Here is a 27,876-nt window from a genome sequence, read left to right as displayed (position 1 = left end):
CTTTGGACATAAACAGAGAATCATCTGATTTCCATTTTTCTTACAATACTTTCATAGCCCTTTGTGTTAAGAGGAACACTACTTGGCTTCTTCCTGAAGACTCCTTGGAAGGCTCCTTGGAAGGTTTATCTAAGGCTTCTCTCAGAGATTGCTGCTGCAGCTCTAGTAGGGTTTCATCTGATAAACGTGGAAGTGATAGGAAGATGCTTATGCTATAGAATAAAACTTAGGTGCTCTCAAGATAGTGAGGAGAGAATGCAGGCTGGCATGTGCTCAAGTCTTTCATAAATAGTAAACAATTTTGTGGCTGTGCTCATCTTCTCCTTTCTTTGTATTCCCCCTTCTTGTAATCCCTTTTCCTTCCTACTTGGAGGTGGCAGTTGCCTTTTGTGTTCTTATACTCCTTTCTGGCTGGTTCTGGCCAGAGAATGGATATAATGCCAGCTATTTACAATTCTAGCAAAAATGTATTCTTTTTTGCCTTCTAGGTGTATTTGCTTATAAAACTTGACAAACTGTGAGTTAAAAGGTTCATTCTGTGTTAAAGGAATTTTGAGTAAATCCTATTTGGAGTAAATCCTATTTGGAGACTCTTGCATGAAAGGATGGGTACTGTGAGTGTCCTCAGGCTGGGGAGTGAGTGAATGCCTACTACCTATTATGTAAAGAGCACAAAATTCAAACATTTTTAAAATCTCAAGATGCAGCAATTAGGACAAAATCTTGAGTAATAATCTTTTTTGGAACAGACTAAGCGCGGCCCTTCTTCTTCAGGTGTATTGGACCCTTACTTGGTTCTGCAGCAGCTGCGTTGTAATGGTGTCTTAGAAGGGATCAGGATATGCTGTGAAGGTTTTCCGAACCAACTGTTGTATGCTGATTTTAAACAAAGGTAAAGATATACATCCTAGGACCCAAGGAACCTAAGGCATTCTGCTTTCCTCTCTTTCTGAGTGTTTAGGCATGCATTGTTTGTTTGGTTGATGTCCTCCAGACTACAGATCGATGTGTTTTGGTGGTGGTGAGATATATGACAACACAGTTCCATTATTACTTCCCCTTAAATCCAACATCCATGTAGCTGTAATATCCTTAAATCTCTATTAACGGATAATAGACCTACATATAGAAGAAATATATACAGAAGAAAGACATGGAGGCTGAATTGAATTTCTGAAATGTTGTATGTACTTAATCGTAGCTGCCTTCCAAGTAGGCTGTTGCTTTACTAGCAAGCCTGTGAAAGAAAGGAAGCCAGCAGGGTGTGTGGCAGGCCGCAGGAGAGGCATTTTTGCTTTCTATTTCCTGAATTCCGAAAGTGTAAATTATAGGTCATCAAACAAATTTGAGCCAAGTATGGTAGAGTAGAAAGAGTACCTGTCTCAGAATTAAGAGGCATATTTCTAGTTCTCTGCCAGCTCACCATTAGGGTGAAGAAATCTTGGAAGAGACATTTAATGTCTCTGCTTTTCAGTTTTCTTACCTGTACAATAGAGATACTTAAGCCTGGCTCTTTCTCTCCCTTTGACTCTCAATCTCTCCTTCCGTCTGTAACTGAGCAGAGAATCAAATGATGTTGTCTCTAAAGTACTATAAAAATACACACTATTATGCCAAAGTAAGGTTTTATTGCTTGTATCCTCATTATTTTTTCCAGGAGTTTTCCAAAAGTTGAACATATTGATAGGAGAGGTACAAGTCTGTACCTTCTTTACCTCACTTGTCCAAATTATTCTTCGTTTGAATCATATGACCTCTCTGATCCCAGGACTTATTCTTTATCTATTTTAAATTAGGTACTGCATCCTGAACCCCAGGGCCTTTCCAAAGAGTAGGTTTGTGAGCAGCAGAAAAGCCACTGAAGAATTACTTGCCTCATTGGAGATAGACCATATCCAGTATCGCTTTGGAATCACTAAGGTAACAGAAAACTAGGAAGAATGCATTTGGAGAAGAGTGGGAGGAAAGAGTGTGTATCTTAAAATAAAATACCCATGAAAGTGCAATGATAAGGCATTCTACAGTTCTTGTGACCGCAAATAACACAAATAGAGCTTGGTTGAAAGTGGAAACTTCAACGCTGTTTGGGAGAAAACTCAATGTTTCTTAAACCTCAGTTTTGAGTATATTTGCATTTTTATAATTATTCATTTAAGTAAGTTTGGGCCAAGATATAAATATTGAATTAACCTTGCTGTGCTAGAAAATGTGCATCGACATCAGAGCTAGAAGAAGGTAAATCAGCTTATTGGAATGAACTGCTTGTATGTGTGTGAATTGGTTTATTCACAAGTACTCTTTTAGGGAATTAATTCTAGGAGACTATATGAGTAATTAAAAATGTTTAAGTCCCTGGGTGGATCAGTCAGCTAAGCATTTGACTCTTGATTTTGGCTCAGGTCTTGGTCTTAGGATTGTGAGATGGAGCCCCACGCTAGGCTCTGTGCTGAGTGTGGAGCCTGCTTAAGAATCTCCCTCTCCCTCTCCCTCTCTCTCTCTCTACCCCTCCACAACTCACTTTCTCTCTCTCTCTCTAAAAAAATAAAATAAAATAATGTTAAGATCAACCCCACTATCTAAAAAAATTAATCCAAAATTAAGTCCCTTAAATGTAGTTTACTAAATTCTGTCTCATGTTAGATGATTTTGGAATAACCCACATATTATGGGAAACTTCTAATAGATTTGGTTTTAGTTGATGGTCAACATCAAGTTATTCCTAATGACATCCATAGAAGGACCAAATTGTTAGAAGGAGAATTGGAAGGTCTAGGGTAAAGAGCTCACAGAAAAAGAACTCCATTAGGACATGATTATAAAATGTTAGTCGACTCCCGTCTTTTGAGTTCTTGAGAGTCTGTTTCTGGTGTTCGTTGTTTCTGCTGATTTCCACTACTGGTCTCTTGCTTCCTTGTGTGCTTAATTATTTTTGCTGTATACTACTCATCTAGACTAGGACTAGCATGAGTAAAAAGAGCCTCCTAAAGCACAAAATTTGAGAAGCACTCACTATTAAGGTTATGTAAGTACTGACTTATACAACCTTAAAAGTGAGAGCTTCCTTAAAATTGTGCCTGACACCTCACTCACCTCATCTTGGCCATTACTAATAATTCTTGAAAAAGTGTATGTGGACTCATTAATATCAAAGACAAAGTGAATTCTCTGGAGCAGAGATCAAAAACTTTGGTGTAAGGTCCATCTACATGGACTATTTTTTATATGTTAAAATGGTTTGAGCAATCCCTATCAAAATAACACCAGCATTCTTCACAGAGCTAGAACAAACAACCCTAAAATTTGTATGGAACCAGAAAAGACCCTGAATAGCCAAAGTAATCTTGAAAAAGAAAACCAAAGCTGGAGGCATCACAATTACAGACTTCAAGCTGTATTACAAAGCTGTAATCATCAAGACAGTATGGTACTGACACAAAAACAGACACTCAGATCAATGGAACAGAACAGATAACCCAGAAATGGACCCACAAACGTACGGCCAGCTAATCTTTGACAAAGCAGGAACAAATATCCAATGGAATAAAGACAGTCTCTTCAGCAAATGGTGCTGGGAAAACTGGACAACAACATGCAGAAAAATGAACCTGCATCATTTTCTTACACCATACACAAAAATAAACTCAAAAAGGATGAAAGACCTAAATGTAAGACAGGAATCCATCAAAATCCTCGAGGAGAAAGCAGGCAAAAACCTCTTTGATCTCGGCCACAGCAACTTCTTACTCAACACATCTCTGGAGGCAAAGGAAACAAAAGCAAAAATGAACTGTTGGGATCTCATCAAAATAAAAAGCTTCTGCACAGCGAATAAAACAATCAGCAAAACTAAAAGGCAACCAACAGAATGGGAGAACATATTTGCAAATGACATATCAGATAAAGGGTTAGCAAACAAAATCTATAAAGAACTTATCAAACTCAACACCCAAAAAAACAAATAATCCAATGAAGAAATAGGCAAAAGACATGAATAGACACTTCTCCAAAGAAGACATCCAGATGGCCAACTGACCCATGAAAAAATGCTCAACATCACTCATCATCAGGGAAATGCAAACCAAAACCACAATGAGATACCACCTGACACCTGTCAGAATGGCTAACATTAACAACTCAGGCAACAACCGATGCTGGCAAGCATGTGGAGAAAGAGGATCTCTTCTGCACTGCTGATGGGAATGCAAACTGGTGCAGCCACTCTGGAAAACAGTATGGAGGTTCCTCCAAAAATTAAAAATAGAACTACCCTATGACCCAGCAATTGCACTACTAGGTATTTATCCAAGGGATACAGGTGTGCTGTTTTGAAGGGGCACATGCACCCCAATGTTTATAGCAGTGCTATTGACAATAGCCAAAGTATGGAAAGAGCCCAATGTCCATCGATGGATGAATGGATAAAGAAGATGTGGTATATATATACAATGGAATATTACCTGGTAATCAAAAAGAATGAAATCTTGCCATTTGCGACTATGTAGATGGAACTGGAGGGTATTATGCTAAGTGAAATTAGTCAGAGAAAGACACATGTCATATGACTTCACTCATATGAAGAATTTAAGATACAAACAGATGAACAGAAAGGAAGGGAAGCAAAAACAATATAAAAACAAGGAGGGTGATAAAACATAAAAGACTCTTAAAAGAGAGCAAACAGAAGGTTGCTGAAGGGGTTGTCGGGGGTGGGGATGGGCTAAATGGGTAAGGGGCAATAAGGAATCTATCCTGAAGTCATTGTTGCACTGCATTGTATGCTAACTAACTTGGATGTAAATTAAAAAATAAAAATAATAAATTAATTAAAAATGGTTTGACATTTTTAAATGGTTGTTTTTTAAAAAGAAGGGGGAAGAGTAAGAGGTGAGGAAGGAAGGAACAAGAGGAGGAGGAGGAGATGAAGAAGATTCTTTAGATCTATGAAAATTCTATGTGATCTATAAAGTCCAAAATATTTTCTATCTGGCCTTTTACAGAAAAGTTTGCAGACCCCTGCCTGGCACTTCTGAACACTGCCTGGCTGAGTCTAACTTAAAACTTAAACCAGTTTCCCTTGACAACCTACACATTATTAACAGATAAGGAGAATAGTCTATGTTCTTTTTACTTTAAGTTTGTTTATTTATTTTTGAGAAACAGTGAATTGGAAAGGGGCAGAGAGAGAGAGAGAGAGAGAGAGAGAGAGAGAGAGAATCCCAAGCAGGCTCTGCAGTGCAGAGCCTGATGGGGCTTAAACCCATGAAGTTGTGAGATCATGACCTGAGCCAAAGCTGAGAGTCAGATGTTTAACTGATTGAGCCACCCAGGCACCCCAAGAATAGTCCATATTCTTAAGGAACCAAAATAACCACAAGATTAAATAAAATATTTTTTGCAAACTTTGAATTTATAAAATCAAACTTTCTAGAATGTGCATTTTACCCACTGAGTAAAACTTGACAAGAAATACAACTAATCAATGAGTATATTAGTTTATACAGTCATTCATTAGACATTTAATAAATACCCATTGTGAGTGGAAGTAATATCTGACTTATTTATTTTAGGTGTTTTTAAAAGCTGGTTTTCTGGAACAACTGGAAGCAATGAGAGATGAGAGACTTTCTAAAGTCTTCACAATGTTCCAAGCCAAAGTACGGGGCAAACTGATGCGAATCAAGTACCAGAGGATTCTGGAAGAGAGGTATGATATCACTACCCTTCACCCCCACTGCTAGAGTAGTGGTGTACCTAAATCAATGTGACCTTATCTCATTGTCTTATAATAGGTCAAGGTAAAGAACTGCAACCTCTGCTTATGTGGGGACATCACTTAAAAATTTTAAATCATGGAACACCAAACAGAGCACAAAGGGCTTTTATTTTTTTTTTTTTATTTTTTTTTTTATTTTTTATTTTTTTTTTATTTTTTTTTATTTTTGGGACAGAGAGAGACAGAGCATGAACGGGGGAGGGACAGAGAGAGAGGGAGACACAGAATCGGAAACAGGCTCCAGGCTCCGAGCCATCAGCCCAGAGCCCGACGCGGGGCTCGAACTCACAGACCGTGAGATCGTGACCCGGCTGAAGTCGGACGCTTAACCGACTGCGCCACCCAGGTGCCCCGGGCTTTTATTGCCTTATCCAACCAAGTATAAACATAATTCAGGTATTTCTTGTATTGTTTCCAGCCTTCCCTTTGGAGGGATTCTTTATAGTCAAGGAAGTCTGGATCTCTGAGGATGGTGTGACTCACATTTCGTAATAGAAGCAGACTTGGAAAAGTTTGCATGCCTGCCACAGTCAACTCTCAGGAAGTTTGCTGCAGAGTGGGGAGGTGTCTTGACCCCTTTCCAACCTCCCCTGGGTCAGAAACTATGGCTGTTGGTGATATGTAATCCTAACTCTGTTACTTCATTTCAAGCAGGCTCACTAGGGACATTTATCACATTTGGACACTAAGGTATAGGTTTTGTCTAATAGAACCATGGAAAGCAAGCTTGTAAAATCTCCAAACAAAGGGATTCTGAAAAACAGATTCTGCAATTGCATTTATTTTTTCCATGGTGTAGTTTACCTTCTGAAGACAGGTCCACAGGTCTTGGCATAACTTGTTTAATTCTCAGTGTATTAATTCCTTCTGTTTTTCCTAAGAAGAAAAATATCATTACATGGTGATACCAAAGATATTAGAGAGACCTCTCCTCAGAGTCTTTTGTGACTCAGTGCTTGGTACGGTATGGGAGTTTGGGGATTAGAAGACATGGCTTCTAGGAGTAGTTTTGTGAACATGGGTAAAACTCTTAATTACTATATAGTTTACTTCCTTCATCTATAAAATGAGGTCTTTACTATTAATTCCTTCTAAATCATTGGATGGCTTTTAAAAAATTATTATAAAATGTTTCAAATACACAAAAAATACAGAAAATATTCTAATGCATACTCATGGAGTTTATCATCAAAGTATTTCAATTCCTAACATTTCATCTATAATTGCTCACAATTAAAATATTTACAAAATTAAAACCCCTTGTGTATTTCTCCCTTGATCGAGGTCCTATACCTAGTTTCCCAGATCCTGAATTTGTTTTATCATTCCATGTTTCATTAATGTTTAATATATAAAATATATAAAGGTATGTTTTCATATCTTTAACCTATTTTTCTATAGTTGCTCAAAACATTAAAAAAAATAAATTAACAGATACAGTTGAAACCCCTTGTGGATTTCTGCCTTGATCCAAATCCTATGGGGATATATAGATATCCTTAAAAAATTATGATTTTGCATGTTTTCAGTCTTCACATAAATAATATTCCATATATTATCCTTAAATTTGTTCTTTATATTCGGAACTATTTTTGAAACTTATTTTATTTATTTATTTATTTATTTATTTATTTATTTATTTATGAGAGTGTGCACAAGCATGAGCAGGGATGGGCCAAGAAAGAGGGAGAGAGAGAGAGAGAATCAAGCAGGCTCCATGCTCAACAGAGCCTAACTCAGGGCTCAATCTCAGGACCATGAGATCTGACCTGAGTAGAAACCAAGATTCAGATACTTAACTAACTGAGCGAGTTACCCAGGCACCCCTGAAATTTATTAATGTTTATAAATCTAGTGCTAGACTATGGAGTTTAAATGCTCTATAGTATTCCATTGTACAAATATATCATGATTTATTTATCCATTTTCTAGCCCAAGTAAATTTAACTCATTTATAATTTTTGCTATTAGGAACTGCTCTGTAGTGTCGTTTTTATAAATATCTGCTCCTGCATGTATGCAAGAGTTTCTTGAATGCAGTATTACTCAAAATGCTGGTTCATGCAGTGAGAGTTTGTTGATAGCAGCTGGTGAAGTTCACACTTTGAATAGCTTTCTCTAGGGTATGAATTATTAGACTTTAGCTTACACACAACTCCATCTTCATGAGATATTGTCAAAATGCTTTCCAATTTACTCTTCACCAGAAGTGTATGAAAGTCTCATTGCTCTGTATTGCTACTAACTTGCAGTATTTTGGACTTCAAAACTTTTACCAGTCTTTGTCATATTTCTTGCTTTGGGGAAAGCTATCATTTCCTTTTTAAGATGATGTTTACTGTAGATTTTTTCTTTTTGTAGGTATGTTATATTGTGTGGAGGACATTCATTCCATCCTATTTCATTAAGTGATTTCAACAGTAAAATGGTTAAATTTTTCTGTATCTAATGAAATAATCCCATGGTTTTTTTGTCCATTAACCTATAAGTGTATTAAATTATATTAATAGATTTTTTAAATGTTAAAAGGACTTTATTTTTGAAATACCTTTTTCATATATTGATGGGTTTGGTTGTAGTATAATCATAAAGATTTTTGCAACAATGTTCATGAATAAGTTTGGTCTGTAATTTTATTTTCTCCTTCTGTGTTATCTGACTTTGGATCAAGATTACCTTAACTGTGTAAAACAAGTAGAGAATGTTTCCTCTTTGTAAAACATGAAACAATTTATTTTGATTGTCTATTCCCTGAATGGTTGGTAAAATTGCCTATAAAGCCATGTAGATCTGGTTATGGGTTTTTTTTTTTGATATATTTTTATAATTTTGATTCCATTTATTTAACAACATAGGTCATTGAGATTTTCTATCTTCTTGAGTCAGTTTAGATGAGTTTCTTTTTTAAAAAAAGTACATTTCAGAGTGCCTGGGTGGTTTGTTGGTTAAGTGTTCAACTCTTGGTTTTGACTCATGTCATGATCTCACTGTTCCATAAGTTCAAGCCCTCCATTGGCCTCCACGCTGACAGCATGGAGACTGCTTGGTATTGTCTCCCTCTCTCTCTTCCCCTTCCCCTGCTCTCTCTCTCTCTTTCAAAATAAATGAAAATAAACTTAAAAAAAATTCCCAGGGTAGAATTTTTTCTTCATCCTGAGCCCATAGCAAATCAGATGTATTTCTCTTTGACATCACTTTGTGCCAGTGGTGAATTTTTAAATTTTTCTTTTCATTAAGGGTGACATTCGTTGAAAGTCTCAGCCTGTCTCTTTATCCATATGGGTATAAAAATATAAATCCCTACAATATCAAAACTAGATCCCTCATTCCATGAAGATGGCCAAGGTATACACACATTCACTTTTTGTTAAGGTTTTTTTGATCCCTCTTTCTTTCTTTCCTCCTTTAGGCTCAGTGCTCATTGAAAGGATGTAATGGGAGTATTTGGGGGACACCTAGCCCACAACATTGCTAGCCCCAGAAGTCCTCATAAGGCTTTTGCCAGAATCAAATAAGAGCCCAGATGTAGAAGTGCTTTGAAGACTAATGAGAATTTTTAATGACTCCTAAAAAGATATGCTTCTTAAGGATCTTAATTGGGAAAATAACTCTCATATAGCCTGGGTTGACTTGCTTTTATTCTTTCTCTTTTGATTTAGGGACGCACTTCTTTTGATCCAGTGGAACATAAGAGTGTTCATGGCTGTGAAGAACTGGCCCTGGATGAGGCTCTTCTTCAAGATCAAGCCTCTTGTTAAATCTGCTGGAATGGGAAAGGAGATAGCTGCTCTGAAGGAAGAGCATGTGCAACTGCAAAAAGCCTTGGAGAAATCAGAATCTGAGAGGGAAGAATTGAAAGCAGAACAAGTCTGCTTCATCAGGGAAAAGAATGATCTGCTTCTTCAGCTGCAAGCTGTGAGTGGCCCCACCATTTGTTCTTCAAATCAAGTTTTTAATTAGAGTCTCTTGTTTTGCAGGCAGTGTTCACTTGAGAAAAATGAAGCATGTGCTTTTCAAATACTATAGCATTTCACCAAACACAATGGAAATACTTAAAGAGACACCCTGTTTCATAGTGAAATGATTTCATTGGCAGGATGTCTTTGAAAAGGGGACAAACTATTAGATGGGTTTTAACTACATTAAAGCACCATAATCTATCACGGGAGCCAGGAAGCTCTGGGTCTTAATTTAAGTTTTGTATGTAGCTCCATACAAATCAAATTTGCTCCATTAGCAAATCAAAAGACAGGATTTAGTAGATCCCAAGAAAAGCTTTACTGAGATCTTCAGGATTATTGCAGTATGTTTCTAATCGGTTTTCCTGATTTTGGTCTCTCTACTTCCCCTTCCCCAGTCTAAATCAACTTTACTCATCAGTCCAATTCTTAAAAACATCAGCTCTCGACATTGGCTTTGCATCAAACTTATTGGTGGAGCATTAAAAAAATAAAAAGAAAGATGCCTAGACCCCACTCTCAGGTATTTTGATTAAGCAGGCCCTGCATGAGTCCAAATAATCTATATGGGTGATTCTGATATCCAGTTAGGATTGAGAACCGTAGCTCTGTCTTAAACAAACAATATATTGCTTTTCTGATGAATAAGCTTCAGATCCTGCAAGATGTGTGTTGTAGACTCCAGACTCCTTTGAGCCTACATCTCCAATCTGATGCCAGTGTGCCCTTACTCGCTGCCTTTCACATTCCTCTTCTCTGGCCACTGGGACTGCTGTTATCCTCAAACATCCCAAAGGCAGGGATGAGATTTTATCCACCTTTATTATATTTTCCACCCCACTTAGCACAGTGCTAAGTTAAAAGATACCAGGTTCCACTACAATTATATACAATTTATAATACAATTCGTACAATACAATTACAAAACTTTTTTTCCTGCTTTTTTAACTTAAGTGGAAAGTAGGGAAAATTTAGTAATTTTAGACAGACCCAAGTTATTCTTTTATTTTGGGGCTATGCTACTCATCAGTGTTCCAATAGGCCATATTTTACATAAGAATTTCACCCAGACCTATATTTTTGATACATTTTTAACATAGCAGTAGTTCCAGAAACTTAGTGCATTTCAGCCTCACCTGGGATGCTTGTTTGAAATACAAATTCCTGGGCCCCACTCCAAACCTACTTTAAATTCATACTGTGAAAATTACAGTTTGTAAGATCATGTTTTGTGTGGCTCAGGGGAGAGGCAGCTTTGGATGAGATCTGGCCTTCCAGTCTTCATCATTCTTCCTATGAACAGAGAGCATGGCCAGTGCTACCTAGGCTGGTACGGAAGATAGAAATGGACCCCACTCATGCAGGGGGTGGTAGGTAAAAGCCTCAGATACATGATAAAGGATCAGTGTGGGGAACATGGGAAACACATTCAAGCCAGTTCCTGGGAAAACCCAGGAAGGCTAAGATGAGTTCAAATTGTAACTGAGATTTTAAGAGTTGACAGAGCTATGAAATATTTTATTATTCACTTTTAAGGGACACAGCTGAACACAGTAGGGATCAAAGAAAGAAAGATTCTTATAAAATCATTTACTTACTCAAAATACCAGCAGAAGTGAGTAAACCCATTCCAATCAACATCCTGAATATGTGAGAGAAGAACTGCCATCAGGGAGAGGATGTTCCTACTGTTAGCCTGACATACCATTGCTCAGTCGGCCCCCAAATCCTGCCGTCATGTTTAATGAAGGGATCAATGATGGTCGATTGGACTGTCTTCTTCATTCAGTGATGATGACAGATCCAGTACACATACCGAATGGAATAGAGTGAATAGCTTTCTGCTTGTCGACCTGGTATGAACTAAAATCAAATGTTCCCATTATTTCCCAAACATTGGAAGCTTCTCTGATCTGCATGGACTCTTCCTGCTTTAACATTTTTGTTTTGTTTTTAATTTGTCCCTTCTCTTTGCTCCTCAGTGATGTTGGAGATTTACCATTCTATGCCTTCCCCATCAGTGCCTCTTTGGGCACCATTTGTTGGGCAGATGGCCATTCTCTCACCAAAAGTTAGCCAGAAACCAATGGTCTAGAATTTTGTCTTTTTTTCTTGATCTGAGTTAATGAAACAACTTATGCAAGGCAAATGGATGGTTAATAAGTTGTCCAAAGTGGTGTATTGTAAAGGATGAATGAGGTCTAGAGATGGAAGACAGAGATGTATGTGAAGTTATGTTGCAATGACACAATGGTAATTAAGAACTTGCTCCCAAAGAAAAGGTTTTATTTTGCCTCAAACAGAGACAAATTAGAGAGGTTAAAAGTTATAAAACAAGTTTTGTAGCAAAAAGACAATTGACCCCTTCATTTTTTTTTTTTTTTTTGCTTGACCCATAACACAGGAAGAATGGGTCACTCCATGAGAATTGGAGACAACACATTTGAAAGAACAAAAGGAAAGACTATTTTACACTTGCTATGTATGACTTTTAGAATTTACTCTGGTAGAACATTGAGGAAAAGATTTTCACTGGAAGCAATTGTGAAATCTAGTTAGTGACTTGGAAATAAAATTTATGAATTCTAAATTCAGCCTATAAATAAAAAATACACAACTACTTGTTAGAGGATACCTATATGTATTAAACAAGTGCATCAGGGCACTTATAATAATATAAATCTTCTAGTGTCTGAGGGAACACTGCTTTCTTAAAAGACTGTATTCTGAGCAGGTATCAACCTCAAACTCTATGCCCATGTGGATGCTTCCAGAAGCTGTGATTTAAGCAGTACACCACTGATTTTTGGAGGCATGTTATCTCCTTTAGGCCACCAGGATTCTATTAAGTGCTTTAGAAGAGGTAATATAATCTACTGAATGGCCCAAAAGATCAAAAGCACCTCCAAGCACCAGCAACTCCTCCACTTCTCAACAATAGGATCAGGGAACTGGGAATATTATTTCACCTGCTGAGGAAAGGCGGGTGAAAGTGCTGGTCACAGGGCAGGCAATTATCTCTTTGCCATGCGTTAAGCAGCATTTTCGCCTAGCTGATAAATTATTTCCAGCTGTTGGCAACAATTTTCTCCTCATCATGGCAGGAGCAAGAGACCCTGGCAAATGTTGAAGAGCAGTGCGAGTCGCTGATTAAATCCAAGATCCAGCTGGAGGCCAGAGTCAAGGTGCTGTCGGTGCGGGTGGAGGAAGAAGAGGAGATAAATTCCGAGCTGACTGCCAGGGGGCGGAAGCTCGAAGATGAATGTTCCGAGTTGAAGAAAGAAATCGATGACCTGGAAACACTATTGGCGAAGTCACAGAAGGAGAAGTGTGCTACAGAGCACAAGGTACTTTTTCTATAATGGTAGGGAGGCCTGGATGCCCCAATCCTACTCCCTGTCGGGTTCCGGCACCAGACTTGCTCGGCTCAAATTAATTAACACGATGGCCTCCAACTTTGCAGCAGTGGGAGTCAGACTGGCATAAAATGAAGTATCTGATGAACTGTACTGTCCCCATTCAAACTTCCAATTCACACTTATGGAGCCCCACTTAATTTTCCAAATGATACATTTTCACTTGTTTCAATCTTATTACATCTGAAATCTAATAGAAAGAGCAGAGGGTTTCATTGGGCCTCTAAGTATCCTTTTTGGGGAAGAGAGCTAACATGATACCGTTTACTGAAAGGTGACTCGGGGGTATGTCTGAACCCCTAGCTCTGCCATTAATTTAAACTTTGACCTTGAAGATGACACTTTAATTCCAGTTAAAGACTTTGACGTGCTGTCCGCTTCAGTTGAGGGTTTTAACTTGTGCATCTGTGTATGGATTGAAACTAGCTGAGGACTCTGTACCAAACCTCTGATAAACAACTGGTCTCTAAAATGACACTGTAATTTTGGCAGATGATTAAATAGCAACTCTTTGCCATTGGTTCCCTTTCATAAAAAGCACGTGGGCCTGATACAGCCAGCTTCCATTTTTATGTATTTCAACAGCTGGAATGCTTCTTTCATTGCCACTGTCGGGATGTGAGACACCACAAGATTCCTACGTGCCCCATGAATACTCACAAAACTACCTTTAGTGGTGTTCTTGTTATATAATAATATGACACTCTAAAAATGGCATCAAATGAGCTATCCTGATAATATCTGATTAACCTGAATACCTCATTCCCTAACGGTGTGTGTGTGTGTGTGTGTGTGTGTGTGTGTGTGTGTGTAAGAAAAAGTGAATTTAGAGTTTTTAACAGTATATTGGGAATTTGGTTCTTTATGACATTGGATACCTCCTGAGACTATACTAGAAAAGAGAGAAGATGGCCGTTAGCATTATGTCCACCTTCCCAGTGGAAACTCTAATGCTGCTATCATTGTTGTCTTCCCATAGGTCAAGAACCTGACTGAGGAAGTCGAGTCTCTAAGTGAGGATATCGGCAAACTTAACAGAGCGGCCAAGGTCATGCAGGAGACCCATCAGCAGACCCTGGATGACCTACGCACAGAGGAGGAAAAACTCAGCAGCCTGAGCAAAGCCAAAGTGAAGGTAGAACAGCAAGTAGATGAGGTAGGTAGTGTACTATCTAGCTAGTTTGCTCCCCACATGCATACAAACCTCTGATTTTTACTCAACTTACTTGACAGTTTTGGAAAAACTTTGTGGCATGGCTTGTTTCCTTAATATTTGGAAACAGAGGTTTAGTTTTTCTTAAGGTACACTGAACCACTACAGGAGAAGAGAAGCCCCAGCATGAAATCTGTCAGTTTTTAAATGCAACCTTCATACAACCCTGGGCAGTGGGAGAGCACTGAGATGAATTATAAAAGATTATCCCTGTAAGTGACTGAGTTTTCCTCATAGCTCCCACGGAAACTGGTGTTTTGCCCAACGATATGCTGGTTCTCTGTTTGACATGGGGTTGAAAGATTAGTTTCAAGGCCCTGTTGTGTCTCCAGTGGTGTGCTGAGGTTTATTTATAATTGAAAGATATGTAAATCACAAGCTGTGTTCTACTACACTTTGGTAAAATACTTGTGAGATTCTAAAGATGGTGTCCGTGTTCTGCCTCCAAACACCCTGTGAGATGAAGATGTTTCAAACCACTCTTAATGGTTGCCTCACCATTCCTCCTACCCCCTGCCCCCTGCCCCACTGACATAGCATATGCATTCACTCTCTTATTTGTCCCAAAAGCTTAGCCTTTATAAAATTGATGACAAGGGTGGTCTGGTTTTATTTGCATTATTTGCTTCTTTTTCCTCATGCCTTTCTATCAGTTTCCTCTATTACCTGTTCGTTGTTTCAATTCTCTTCCCATTTCCACTGCTGGTGTGTCTCACAAAGCCTCAGTATAAGGATTTATTGTGTGTGCGTGCGCTCTCTCGCTCATACACATGCACACAATTACTTGTTTTCTCCTGGAGTTTATCTACTTTCAGGTTTTTACATACTCCTTCCAGAAATTCTCCCACCTCCTCCCATTTGAATTTCGTATATTTTGCTGGTTACAGGAAATAGCTTCTACTGCTGAAAAGTAATCATATCAATGATCAAATAGACATAGTGTAACTGTTATCTAGCCTCCTGCTAAACCAACCTTGGTATTGTTGACAACACTAATCCAGACAAAACTGGAATGTTCTGACCACCTTGGTGGGAAACGAGAATATGACATAATGTTATGGACTAGAAGAGGGTACCGAGGTGGTAAAGAAGGTATAGGAATCATGTCCTGTGAGATGTGTTCGAAAGGGTCTGTGATACTGAGTTGGGAGACTCAGGAGAGCTGCCTAACATTCATAGATGATCGTGTGGAGACATATTTGCTTGGTGCTGCTCCAGGGAGCAGAGTTTAGACTCATGAGAAGAATTTACTGAGAACATTTTTGGCTTCTTATGAAGAAGCGCTCCTGAGTAAATGGACTTACCCACCCATGAAATGAGCTGCTGTGTGAAGAAGTGGGCTTCCCATCAGTGGGAAACAATCAAACAAGGCCTCACTGGTTATTTATTATTGGTTCCTTCCTTAAGACCGAGCCTCATATTCTTTAATCTCTAAAGTTTTCTTTCATCACTGTAATTTCTAGATTTTTTTGTTGTCCTAGCGATGCATGCAATATATATTTTTAAATATCTGCATAACTGGGCGTCATTTACATAATCTGTGCATGTATTTTTCTTTTTTTCCAGAAGGTAAGTGTTAGTGAACACATCTAGTGAAGTATAAACTTTACGTATTTATTTGGCTAAATAATTACTCCTTTTGTCAGCTTGAGGGTGCCCTTGAGCAGGAGAGGAAAGCGAGAATGAACTGTGAAAGGGAAAAGAGCAAACTGGAGGGCGATCTGAAGCTGAACCTCATGAGTGTGGAGCACCTGGAGAGCGGCCAGCTGCAGCTGACAGAAAAGCTGAGGAAGTAAGTCACCTCGCTGTGGACGCGAGATTCGGGGAGACCTTATATTGGAAGGAATAGCTTTCTCATGGCACTTATCCTCATGACTCCAGGGCCAGATGTCTCAACACCTGACTGGGAAGATAACAAGCCTAGGAAATGAATTTTTTTTTTTTTGCTGGACTTTATTATATGGTTGCAAAAAGAGAGTAAATGCATAATCTAGAAGAATATGACTGAGGAAGCATCTGACTAGCAGATTGGAAAGAAAGGTGTAAAGCCTATGACTTGTGAATTAATGAAATTTGAGACTACAAGTCCAAAAATAAAAATGGCTCCCTTCTTTTACTCACGATGAGACCAATGGCATAAAAAGTAAAACAAAAAAAAAAAAAAAAAACTAAACGAAACAAAAAAACCCTAAACCCTTTAATATGGAGTTCAATATAGCCTTTGATCTCTTTGAAAAAAGTTTGCCAGATATAACTTCATTAATATGTACATAGCTTTTCTATCAAGTAATTTACGATCTAAATATTAAACCTTAAAATCGAAAGCAAAACATAACAATCAAAATTAGCAAAACTTTCAGCTCACATGAACTCAAGGCAAGGTGGCTTCTTAGTGAAATGGACTTTCTCATCTTGTCTCTTGTCATCCCCTGCTTAGCTAGACTTTCTTCTCACCATTAGGGATTTTCAAGTTATTGCAAAAAGATAAAATGGAGGGAGAAACAGTGAAGCCCAAGAGTGAGGTAAGGCCAGGGTAAAGCTGGGAGCAGGTCCATCACTGGAGCCACAGGAAAGAACACAGTCAAGTGAGCATCACTGAGCTTCTGGTTTTTCTGTTTGTCTACATGAGTTGCCATGATATATGCTCATGTTCAGGTTTTGTTCATATTCTGATGAGTTACTGAACTTGATAGGTGTTTGGAAAAGAAGTAATCCTATAAATGTATGGAACATTGAAATGATGATAGAAGTCTCTTAGCATTCCATTTTAAGATCATGTTTTAGCTCAGCAAAGTGAAAATGATGTTCCATGTCCTTGTAGGCCACAGGTCAAAGAGCTCTGGCATTTTAGAAATCCATGTTTTTGGAAAGATATAACATTAACTGTCAAACTTTTTCTCTAAATGGACCTATGTATATATAGAAACATAATATGTGATAAAGGTGGCATTTCAAATTAGTGATGACTAGAGTACTTAATAAACGGTGCTGAGATTATTAGCTATTCATTTTCTGAGATGAAAGTTAACACACTACTCATACACACAAAATCCAGTTGCACTATGGAATTAAAGGAAAAGACAAGGCTATAAAACGGTTAGAAGATTCAGCTTTATTCACAGTAGCTAAGATATGGAAACAACCCAAACGTCCATTGATGGATAAATGGATAAAGAAAATATGGTGTTTACACACAATGAAATTTTATTCAGCCTTTTATTTTATTTTATTTTATTTTATTTATATTATTTTTGAGAGAGAGAGAGAGTACATGAAGGAGGGGCAGAGAGAGAGGGGGAGAGAGAATCCCAAGCAGACTCAGCACTGTCAGCATGGAGCCCAGTGTGGGCTCAATCTCAGAACTCTGATATCATGGCCTGAGACAAAATAAAGACCTGGAAGCTCACCTGATAGAGCCACCCAGGCACCCCTCTTATTCAGCCTTTAAAAACAAGGTAATCCTGCCATATGTGACACCATAGATGAATCTTGGGGATACGATACTGAGTGAAATAAAGCGGTCATAGAAGAACAAGTACTTCATGAATCCATTTATGTGAGGCATCTAAAATAGTCAAACTTACAAAAACAGAGTAGAATGGTAGTTGCTTAGGGCTGGAGGGAGTGGAAAATAGGGAGTTGTTATTCAATGGGTATAAAGTTTCAGTTATGAAAGATGACTGAGTTCTAAAAATCTGCTATACAACATTGTCCCTATAGTTAACATTACTGTATTGTGCACTTACATATTTATTAAGAGGGTACATCTCATGTTAAATGTTCTTACCACGATAAAAACAATACAAATCTTTGCAAGTAAATTTAGGTAATAAATCTTAGAAAATTGGCAGGTTAGGGGCACCTGGGTGGCTCAGTCAGTTAAGTGTCCGACTTCAGCTCAGGTCATGATCTCACGGTTTGTGAGTTCGAGCCCCGCGTCGGGCTCTGTGCTGACAGTTCAGAGCCTGGAGCCTGCTTCAGATTCTGTGTCTCCCTCTCCCTCTGCCCCTCCCCTGCTCACTCTCTGACTCTCTCTGTCTTTCAATAGTAAATAAACGTTAAAAAAAATAAAAAAAAAAAGAAAACTGGCAGGTTAAATTTTCTTGAATAAGTGACAAAAGCCAAAGACAGAAAAAGAATATCTTGATACTTAACGATACGACATTTCTAAACATTTATGTGGCAAAAGCCAACATAAGTAAAATTGGAACAAGTTATACAAGGTGTGAGAAATATTTTCAGGAGATACCAGAAAATAAGAATACTAAAAGAAAATTTATAATTCATTAATTATATGAACAATCTAGTAGACAAATGATCAAAGGATGCCACCAGGTAGTTCGTTTGGTTTATTGGCCATTTTTAAATGACAAGATGCCGCCTCACTGTTAAGCAAGGACATTAAAGACTAAGGCATTCTAATTTTCCAATTTCTGTCAGATTAGGAATAATTTAGAAGTATGCTAATATTAGGCGTAAATATAGAGAAATAATCTCACACTGCTACTGAAGGGCAAAGGGCAGGGTTATGTATTTTTAAGCACACACTTATACCTGACCCAGGGAATTCCCTACTCTGTATCCACTCTAAGGAAACACTCACATGTGCACAAGGGGGCATGGTTATGAACAGTGTCATTTACAGAAGGAAAATATTGGGGAAAACCTAAGGGCTTATTAATGGGGAAGTGGATAAATCAACTACAGGATGTCTAAATTATGGAATAGTATGTCACAGTTAATTTTTAAAATGAAGTAATGTATGGGCCAACATGAAAAAAAACTCAAATGTGTTATTGGGTTAAAAATAAGTTATGGAACTATAAATACAAATTATTTATATTTACATTTATATTTAATTATATATTTATTTATATTATTAATTATATATTATAATATGTTATAATATTATATTAATTGTATATAATAATATACTATATTATTAATTATTTATATTATTTTATTTAATTATTTATATATTTAATTATATTTATAGTTAATATTACATATTATACCTTTCACAGTAGAGAAAATGAAACTATTTCTACCTATATGTAAACACAAATGCATGTCAATACTTAGAAAAAATGTCTGGAAGGATTCATACCAAATTGATAATGGTGGTTACCTCTTGGGAAGGAACAAAGATTGGGTGTGAGAGCCAAGGAGACTTCAGATATAGATGTAGTAGTTGAATTTTTATAAGAGAATAATTTCATGTGTTATTACTATAATTTTTAAAATATTTAAGTCAAATGTTATCACCTAAGAAATTCTATTTGATGCATTTTTCCCTTACAGGAAAGAACTAGAAATGAATCAGATGAGTTCAAAGGTGGAGAAGGAGAAAGGCCTGGTGGCTCAGCTTCAGAACATGGTTAAAGAGCTTCAGGTAATCATTTCTCATGTAGCTATATGTAGATTCATGGGTAATAATTGGTACTTTAATGACAAATGCTTTGCCAAGGTACCCATACCCTGAGGCAACCATGGACAGAAGCAGAAAAGAGCAGTGGTTAAGAAGGAAAACTGCCACATTCCACAGATAAGTGACTTGGAAAAATTACCTCTTAAGCTTAGATTTTCTTACCATAATAAAAACACGTAATTTGTCGAATATTTGTGGTGAACCAAACATTGTGCTAAAATCCTAGATACGTATTTTTTTCAGTTATTAATCTTCCTGACAGCCTTTGAGCTAATATTATTAAATGCAACAGTACTTTTAAGTGGTAAGCATAGTGCTTGATCTGTGGTAAGCATTCAGTGTTAGCAATTTAATTTTTTATGATGATTAGTCTTTGTGATTAGAAAACAATTCTATTTCTGTGCTGAAAATCTGTTTTTTACCTACTCGTAGTCTCAAAACATTATTTGGTAATGGGATGCTATTTATAAGTTTTAGACCATGTGGCTGTTTTACACTATTTGACCATGTTATAAAATAATATAAGTATGAATGGATATATACACATACACACATATATGTAACTCCTCACATATGCTGTATGCATATACATCTGTATGATAGATGTTTTTCCTTTGGAGCTAAATATTTATCTCAGTAATGTAACCATTACTCAAAATAATTTTGAGCCTCTTTCTGGTGCTTGAAATCACCTGCAGACCAAGAAACCAAGTAACCAAGTTTGGCAGAACTGTGTGTGAAATTAAATTGATGCTGTTTTTTATGAGTAAGTTGCTTGAACTCAGATATTTTTTTGATTCATCAGATATTTGCCCAAGATCCCAATAATTGAGATTGGTAAATGAATCCCAGATGCGTGAGGTATTGTGTATAAAATTCATCATGTTAGTTTTTATTAAGCTCTTGAAATTTTTTTTTTCTTGTTCTATGAAAGGTGTTTCCTCTTCTTTTGGAAAGTCCTCTTTACTGTAGTTTCTCCTCCACATATAGAATTTAATGAAGTTGCTCATCAACAAGGGCTGGGAGATCTGGAGGAAGGGCACATTTGAACTCTGGTCTTTGTAGTGATTTGGGGAAAATCATTTAATTTCTATGTATTAAAACCAAAGGTATTACATGACTTTTCTTAGTTTTGATACAGTTTTAAAAAATACAGTAAAGCTCTTGAATATAAAATATGCTACAAGTGCTTAGTAAAAGCCAAAATTATTTATTGCTGCAGAATCAGATACAGGATTTGAAAAGGGAACTGGAAACTGAAAGGACCACTCGAGCCAAGATGGAGAGGGAGAGAGCTGACCTCACACAAGAACTGGAAGACTTGAATGAAAGGCTGGAGGAGGCAGGAGGCACCCGTTTGGCTCAGCTAGACATAATGAAGAAACAGGAAACAAAATTCCAGAAGCTTCGCCAAGACATGGAAAAGGCCACACTGCACTTTGAGGCAACTTCTGCCTCTTTGAAGAAGAGACATGCAGACAGCTTGTCTGAGCTCCAGGGCCGGCTAGAAAATCTACAACAGGTCAAGCAGAAATTGGAAAAAGACAAGAGTGACTTACAGCTAGAAGTGGGTGACCTCCTGACCAATGTTGAGCAGATGACCAGAGCTAAGGTAAGCATCCTCGTCTACCTTATGGACTTCAGGACATGGAAGTAGGTAGGGGAGGCAAAGGAAAAGAAAAATAAACTGGATTGGTGACTTGAGATATTTGCTAATGGAGGCTGTATTTCTTTACATTGACTAGATCAGGCTTAAGCTCAGTGCGCGTTGTTAAGGTCACATGGCTATTACCTGACTGTAGCCTGACAGTAGCTTCTGGTTTAATTGGAGTTCCAGGCCATGTTTCTTGTGGGTCTTTCTGATGATGACATAAGTAAGTAGGCTAGAAAGTGAAGCCACTAGCTATGTGAGTCGTGTGTCTCTCTTGAAGAATGGCTTTGCGTTGGGAGCACACCTCGGGGGTGGCTCAGATACTCTTGGGTCTGTCTTGATGAATGGTGGACGCAAAGAACTTTGCTAAGGGGAGAGACTTTTTTCTCCTTCATGTTCTCTGGCATCTCTTTAACCAGCCAGCATGAGAAGGAAGTTTCACCATGTATTCTTTCTTCACCTAGACCACTAATCCATATAGTATAAGCTCTCATATCAAATGACTAGTATCAGATCACAGGTAATGGCCATCCTATCTTCTGGTAGTTGAGAGGGGGCTTAGTTTAGGTTAAGCAGAACAAATAGAGGCCTCCCTCATTTTACCGAGCTTTGCTTTATTGTGCTTCCCAGATGTTGTGGTTTTTACAATTGAAGGTTTGTGGCAACCCTGAGGAAGTCTATCGGTGCCATTGATTCAACAGCATATGTTTACTCCATGCCTCTGTGGCACGGTTTAGTAATTCTCACAACATTTAAAACTTTTTCATTATTATCATATTTATTATGGTGATCCGTGATCAGTCATCTGTGATATGACTATTATAATTATTTGGGAGTGCCAAGAACCATGCCCATATAAGACAGCAGATTTACTTGATAAGTGTGTGTGTTCTGACTGTTCCACCAACTGGCTATTCTCCTATCTCTCTCCCCCTCTCCTTAGGCCTCTCTATTCCCTGAAACACAACAATATTGAAATTAGGCCAATTAATAACCCTACAATGCCTTCTAAGTGTTCAAGTGATGGGAAGAGTTGTACATCTCTCACTTTAAATCAAAAGCTAGAAATGATTAAGCTTAGTGAGGAAGGCATGTTGGAAGCCAAGACTGGCTGAGAGCTAGCTAGGCCTCTTGTGCTAAATGGCTAGCCAAGTTGTGAATGCACAGGAAAGATTCTTGAAGGAAATTAAAAGTGCTACTTCAGTGAGCACATGAATTATAAGCAAGTGAAACAGCCTTATTGCTGATAATGGAGAAAGTTTGAATGGTCTGGATAAGAGATCAAGCCAACTACAGCATTGCCTTAAGCCAAAGCCTAATCCAGAGCAAAAGCCTAGCTCTCTTTAATTCTGTGAAGGCTGAGAGAGGTGAGGAAGCTGCAGGACATGTCTGAAACTAGCAGAGATTGGTTCATGATGTTTAAGGAAAGAAGCAGTCCCTATAAAATAAAAGTGCAAGGTGAAACAGCAAGTGCTGGTGTAGAAACTGCAGCAAATTTACTAGCAGATCTAGCTAAGATACTTCATGAAGGTGGCTACACTAAATACAGATTTTCAATGTAGACAATCTTCTGTTGGAAGAAGATTCCATCTAGGACTTTCATAACTAGGGAGGAGAAGGCAATGCCTGGCTTCAAAGGACAGGCTAACTCCTGTTAGGAGCTAAAATTGAAGCCAGTGCCCACTTACCATTGTGAAAACCCTAGGGCCCTTAAGAATCATGCTAAATGTACTTTGCCTGTGCTTTAGAAATGGAACAACAAAGTCTGGATGACGACACATATTTAAAGTCCACTGTTGAGATCTGCTCAGAAAAGAAGATTCCTTTCAAAGTAGTACTACTCGTTGACAATGCACCTGGTCACTGAAAAACTCTGATGAAGATATACAAGAAGATTCATGTTGTCTTCATGCCTGCTAACACAACATTCATCCTACAGCCCATGGATCAAAGAGTCATTTTGACTTTCAAATCTCATGATTTAAGAAATACATTTTCTAGGTCTATAGCTGCCACAGATAGTGATTCTTCTGGTGGGTCTGGGCAAAGTATATTGAAAACCTTCTGCAAAGCATTCGCCATTCTAGATTCAAAACATTCATGATTCACAGGAAGAGGCCAAACATTAGCAGGAGTTTTGAAGAAGTTGGTTCCAATCCTTCCGGATAACTTTGAAAGGTTCAAGGTTCCACTGGAGGAAGTAACTGAAGATGTGGTAGAAAAAGCAAGAGAACTGGAATTAGAAGTGGAGCCTGAAGATGCACCTGAATTGCTGCAATCTCATGATACAACTTTAACAGATGAGGAGTTGCTTCCTATGGATGAGCAAAGAAAGTGGTTTCTTGAGATGGAAACTACTCCTGGTGAAGATGCTGTGAAGGTTATTGAAATGACAACAAAGGATGTAGAATATGATGTAAACTTAGTTGATCAAGCAGCAGCAGGGTTTGAGAGGATTGACTCCAATTCTGAAGGAGGTTCTGTGGGTAAAATGCTATCGAGCAGCATCACATGCTACACAGAAATCATTTATGAAAGGAAGAGTCAAATGATGTGTCAAAACCATTGTTGTCTTATTCTCAGAAATTGCCACAGCCAACCTAGCCTTCAGCAACTAGCAGCCTGGTCAGTCAGCAGCCATCAACGTTGAGGCCAAGACCCTCCGCCAACAAAAAGATTATGACTCATTGAAAGCTCGGATGATGGTTAGCATTTTTTAACAATAAAGTATTTTAAATTATGGCATACACATTGCTCTTTTAAAGACATAATGCTAATGTGCAGTTAATAGACTACAGTATAGGGTAAATATAACTTTTGTGTGCACTGGGAAACCAAAAACTTCACTGACTCACTTTATTGTGATACTACCTTTATTGCACTTGTCTGGAACTGACTCCACAACATCTCCAAGGTATGACTATAGCCAGTGTCATATTCTCCTTGTGAGCAGAATTTGGGAAGTTATCTGGGAAAGAGACAAACCAACAATAAAGCTCAACTTTCATGGACCATGGCCAGAAAAATGCAGCATTTCTTCAGAGATACTGAGTGACTCCTAAAATATTTAGCCTTAATTCCCTTTAAAAAACCACATTGGGGGGCGCCTGGGTGGCGCAGTCGGTTAAGCGTCCGACTTCAGCCAGGTCACGATCTCGCGGTCCGTGAGTTCAAGCCCCGCGTCAGGCTCTGGGCTGATGGCTCGGAGCCTGGAGCCTGTTTCCGATTCTGTGTCTCCCTCTCTCTCTGCCCCTCCCCCGTTCATGCTCTGTCTCTCTCTGTCCCAAAAATAAATAAAAAAAAAAAAAAAAAAAAAAAAAAAACCACATTGGGTAGAAAGAAACACAAACATCCTGCTTTTCCTTCTCTTTCTCTCCACTCTTCCTGCCAATTATCTTAGAATATAAATCTAGTAAGGATTTAAGTCCTCTCTCCTCTATCTCATCTGTATTCTGCCTTTTATATGGACTCATCTTTCAGCAATGAAAGCATGCGTTCTTCATGCCCTGTAGGCTTCATTTGCTTTCCTCAGCCCAAATGAGACTCTAGAAGTCCTTACTCTTTATAATTTTCTCTGCCTCTTGTTTATCCTCAGGAATTCTTCTGTTTCTGCATATCTTAGTAGGAAGTCATAGTCATAAAACTGTTGATAGGTTCACCATAAATCCATACTAATTAGGTATGAATTTCATACTTTCCAATTTCCTCTAGAATTTCATTGCTGCTCAGAAGTTCTTTATTCTTCTAATTCACCTTCTGTTTTATTTTAAACAAAATCCTCCCTCAGATTCAAACCCTGACTTTCTAAATCCTTTTCAATAAATGGTAAGACCTAACTGATAAAATCAAGACCATTCAGTATAACTTCTCTCTTCACCTTATATTTTTCTTACACTCATCCATTTCTTTCCTTCTTGTCCCAAAGAATAAAATATTTTTCCACATAACCATTACTCACCCATTGCAAAACAAACCAAAATAAAAAAGACTTTTCCTCAGACACTAGGAGAAGGAAAGCAAGGTCTATCTATATCTGCCTTAATCTGTCTCCTTGACCAAAGAGTATTGTTCTATTTATCTATTGCTGTATAACAAATCATCCCTAAACCTTGTAGCTTGAAATAGCAATTTATTATCATCTCCCTTGGTTCTGGGGTTGACTGGCTTAGCTCAGGTGGCAGTTGAGACTGGAGTCATCTGAAGGTTTATTCATTCCCATGTCTGGCTCCTGAGCTGGGACAACCAGAACAGCTGGAGGCTAGATGGAAATCTCTCTCACCATGTGCCTAGTTTGGGTTTCCTCACAGCATGGCAGCCACAGAGGACTTGGACTTCTTACAAGGCAATTTAGGGAACAAAAGCAAGTATTACAAGAGACCAAGGCAGAAGCTGCAACAATTCTTGTGAGGCAGACTTACAATGCAGTGGAGTGATTCAGTTATAAGTCACAGGTAGGGGTCTACACAAAGGTATGAATACCAGAGGGTATGGCTCACTGGGGAGTCATCTTTGGAAACTAGTACCCACCACCCACTAGCACTCACTACCTTCTCACTCCTATAACTCCCTCAGTGTCTTTTCTTTCCCCTACATTACTTAAAAGTATTCTCTTAAATTGTTTTTTCAAAGATCAGTAATGTCTTCCTTTACTCAGATTAGCATGTCTAAAACCAAGCTTATCACCTTCTTCTGAATCTAGTGTTTCTTCTGGACATTTCTGTCACTGACATCCTGTTTCTTCCCATCACCCAGGCTTAAAGCCTGTAATTGATTATGTGTTTCCTCCCTTGTTTTTTGCTTTCCAATCAATTCTTGCAGCAGGTCAATTCTTCACTGTCTTACAGTTTTCCATTCCATACCCACACACAGGTAGGACTTTCATTACCTTTTAACTGACTATTAATGTGGTTTCCTAAATTATTGTTATTTTTTTGCTTCTAGTTTTTCTTTTCTTAATCTATCCCATATAGTATCCATATGAATATTTCTAGACATGGCTTTATAGAGTCATGTCCCTGCTTAACAGTGAACTCCAAATTGCTGCTTTTCAAGGTACCCTATGGCCTGTGATCTGACCCAATCTGCCCTGCCAATTTTAGATTCCATTACTGCTTCATGGACCTTCCATTTCAGCCAAGCTAACATGCTTGCCTTTCACCAAATATCTTTTCCCACCAATGTGCCTTTTCCAAACTAAGCCCTCTCCCTGGAATGCTCAAGTTCAACTTCCCATATTAAAACTTTATCTGTTTCAGAATTACTATAGCACTTTTGGGATCCCTCTTGTATTGCTGCATTATATAGTCTTTTAACTTTGCTTAAATAGAAAGCATCTCTAGGGCAGAAACTAGGTCTTATTTTACTCATGTTTACTACATGATATGCATAACCTGTATACTCAAGTACTAGCATTAACTTTTATATATGCCTTTTGGGAATTCTGTGGCACATAGATTCAGTGACTATCCAAGGTCATACAATTATGGCAGAGATGGGCCTTGACTCCAAATTCTGTTTATGTTGGTGTGTGGCCACATTGTGCTGCTACCTTAAATATTTCCTGGTGGGATAAATTGATTATGTTCATTCTCATAGGCATATATATTATACTGAAATTTTTCTTGAACTGTTTATTTCATCTTTTTCTGAATTATAATGCCAGGAATGCCAATACTCAGTGGTACAGTGGAAACTGAAGCATTTTCAAAAAGCATATTATGCTGACAGAGAAGCCCAGGGAAATTTAGAAGTTATAGTCAATCTCACAATTATCTTGATTATTTTGAATTCCCATTGGTTCCTGCATTTCTGGGAGACAGCATTTTTAGGCAGCATTTTAAGAATCAGCTGTAAGATGAATGTACATTATTCCATTAACCTTTTCTTTCCTAGTATCAAAATTAATGCCTATATTTATGCATTCTTTTGAAGGTACAACCATTTGAATGATATACCCTGTAAAGACTACCTTTAGATAAATAATTTCATTGTCTTTTGCAGATCCTGCTTATAAAAATACATTGTAAGTAGAAAACGCTATGCCAATGGTTAACATGGCCCATCAATACCTACCATTTGAAGCTATGCCTCAGAGCGCATGCCTTTTCTGTCTGCCCAGGTGGCTGCATGCTCTGCAGATATGCACAGCCCAGCTGGGCTTTACTACACAGGAGCCTCTTAAAAACCGGGGAATCTCTGGCTCCTTTGCTAGCCATTTCCACACACCATTGACTAAGTTGTCTTATAGAGCTCTGTGTTCTTTCACCCTCAGCAAACAGATGCATAGCATAGAATATTCAGGGCCATAAACAGAAGTGCTATTTCTCACACCTGGATGTCTTCTTCCTGGCCCAGTTAATGGGTCATTTATTATTGGAGACAACATAAAATAAAGATGGTTTACATAGTTACCATATTTTTATCCTGTTTCCTCTGG

At 38.1% G+C, this 27,876-nt stretch overlaps 1 protein-coding gene across 1 annotated transcript in view; it reads left to right on the top strand.

Annotated features, from left to right (window-relative positions):
- The window catches only part of MYH15 (myosin heavy chain 15), a 144,487-nt gene that overhangs the window by 58,039 nt on the left and 58,572 nt on the right, over positions 1-27,876 (top strand). The window contains exons 19-27 of the mRNA XM_060640105.3: positions 775-892; positions 1,797-1,920; positions 5,568-5,704; positions 9,433-9,688; positions 12,837-13,079; positions 14,128-14,304; positions 16,008-16,153; positions 19,663-19,753; positions 21,012-21,401. Of these exons, the coding sequence (XP_060496088.3) occupies positions 775-892; positions 1,797-1,920; positions 5,568-5,704; positions 9,433-9,688; positions 12,837-13,079; positions 14,128-14,304; positions 16,008-16,153; positions 19,663-19,753; positions 21,012-21,401 (1,682 nt within the window). The remainder of the gene's footprint in view (positions 1-774; positions 893-1,796; positions 1,921-5,567; positions 5,705-9,432; positions 9,689-12,836; positions 13,080-14,127; positions 14,305-16,007; positions 16,154-19,662; positions 19,754-21,011; positions 21,402-27,876) is intronic.

The sequence above is a fragment of the Panthera onca genome, chromosome C2, assembly GCF_046562875.1.
Source record: "Panthera onca isolate mPanOnc1 chromosome C2, mPanOnc1 haplotype 2, whole genome shotgun sequence".
NCBI lineage: Eukaryota > Metazoa > Chordata > Mammalia > Carnivora > Felidae > Panthera > Panthera onca.
This window is presented reverse-complemented; position numbering and strand designations above follow the sequence as displayed.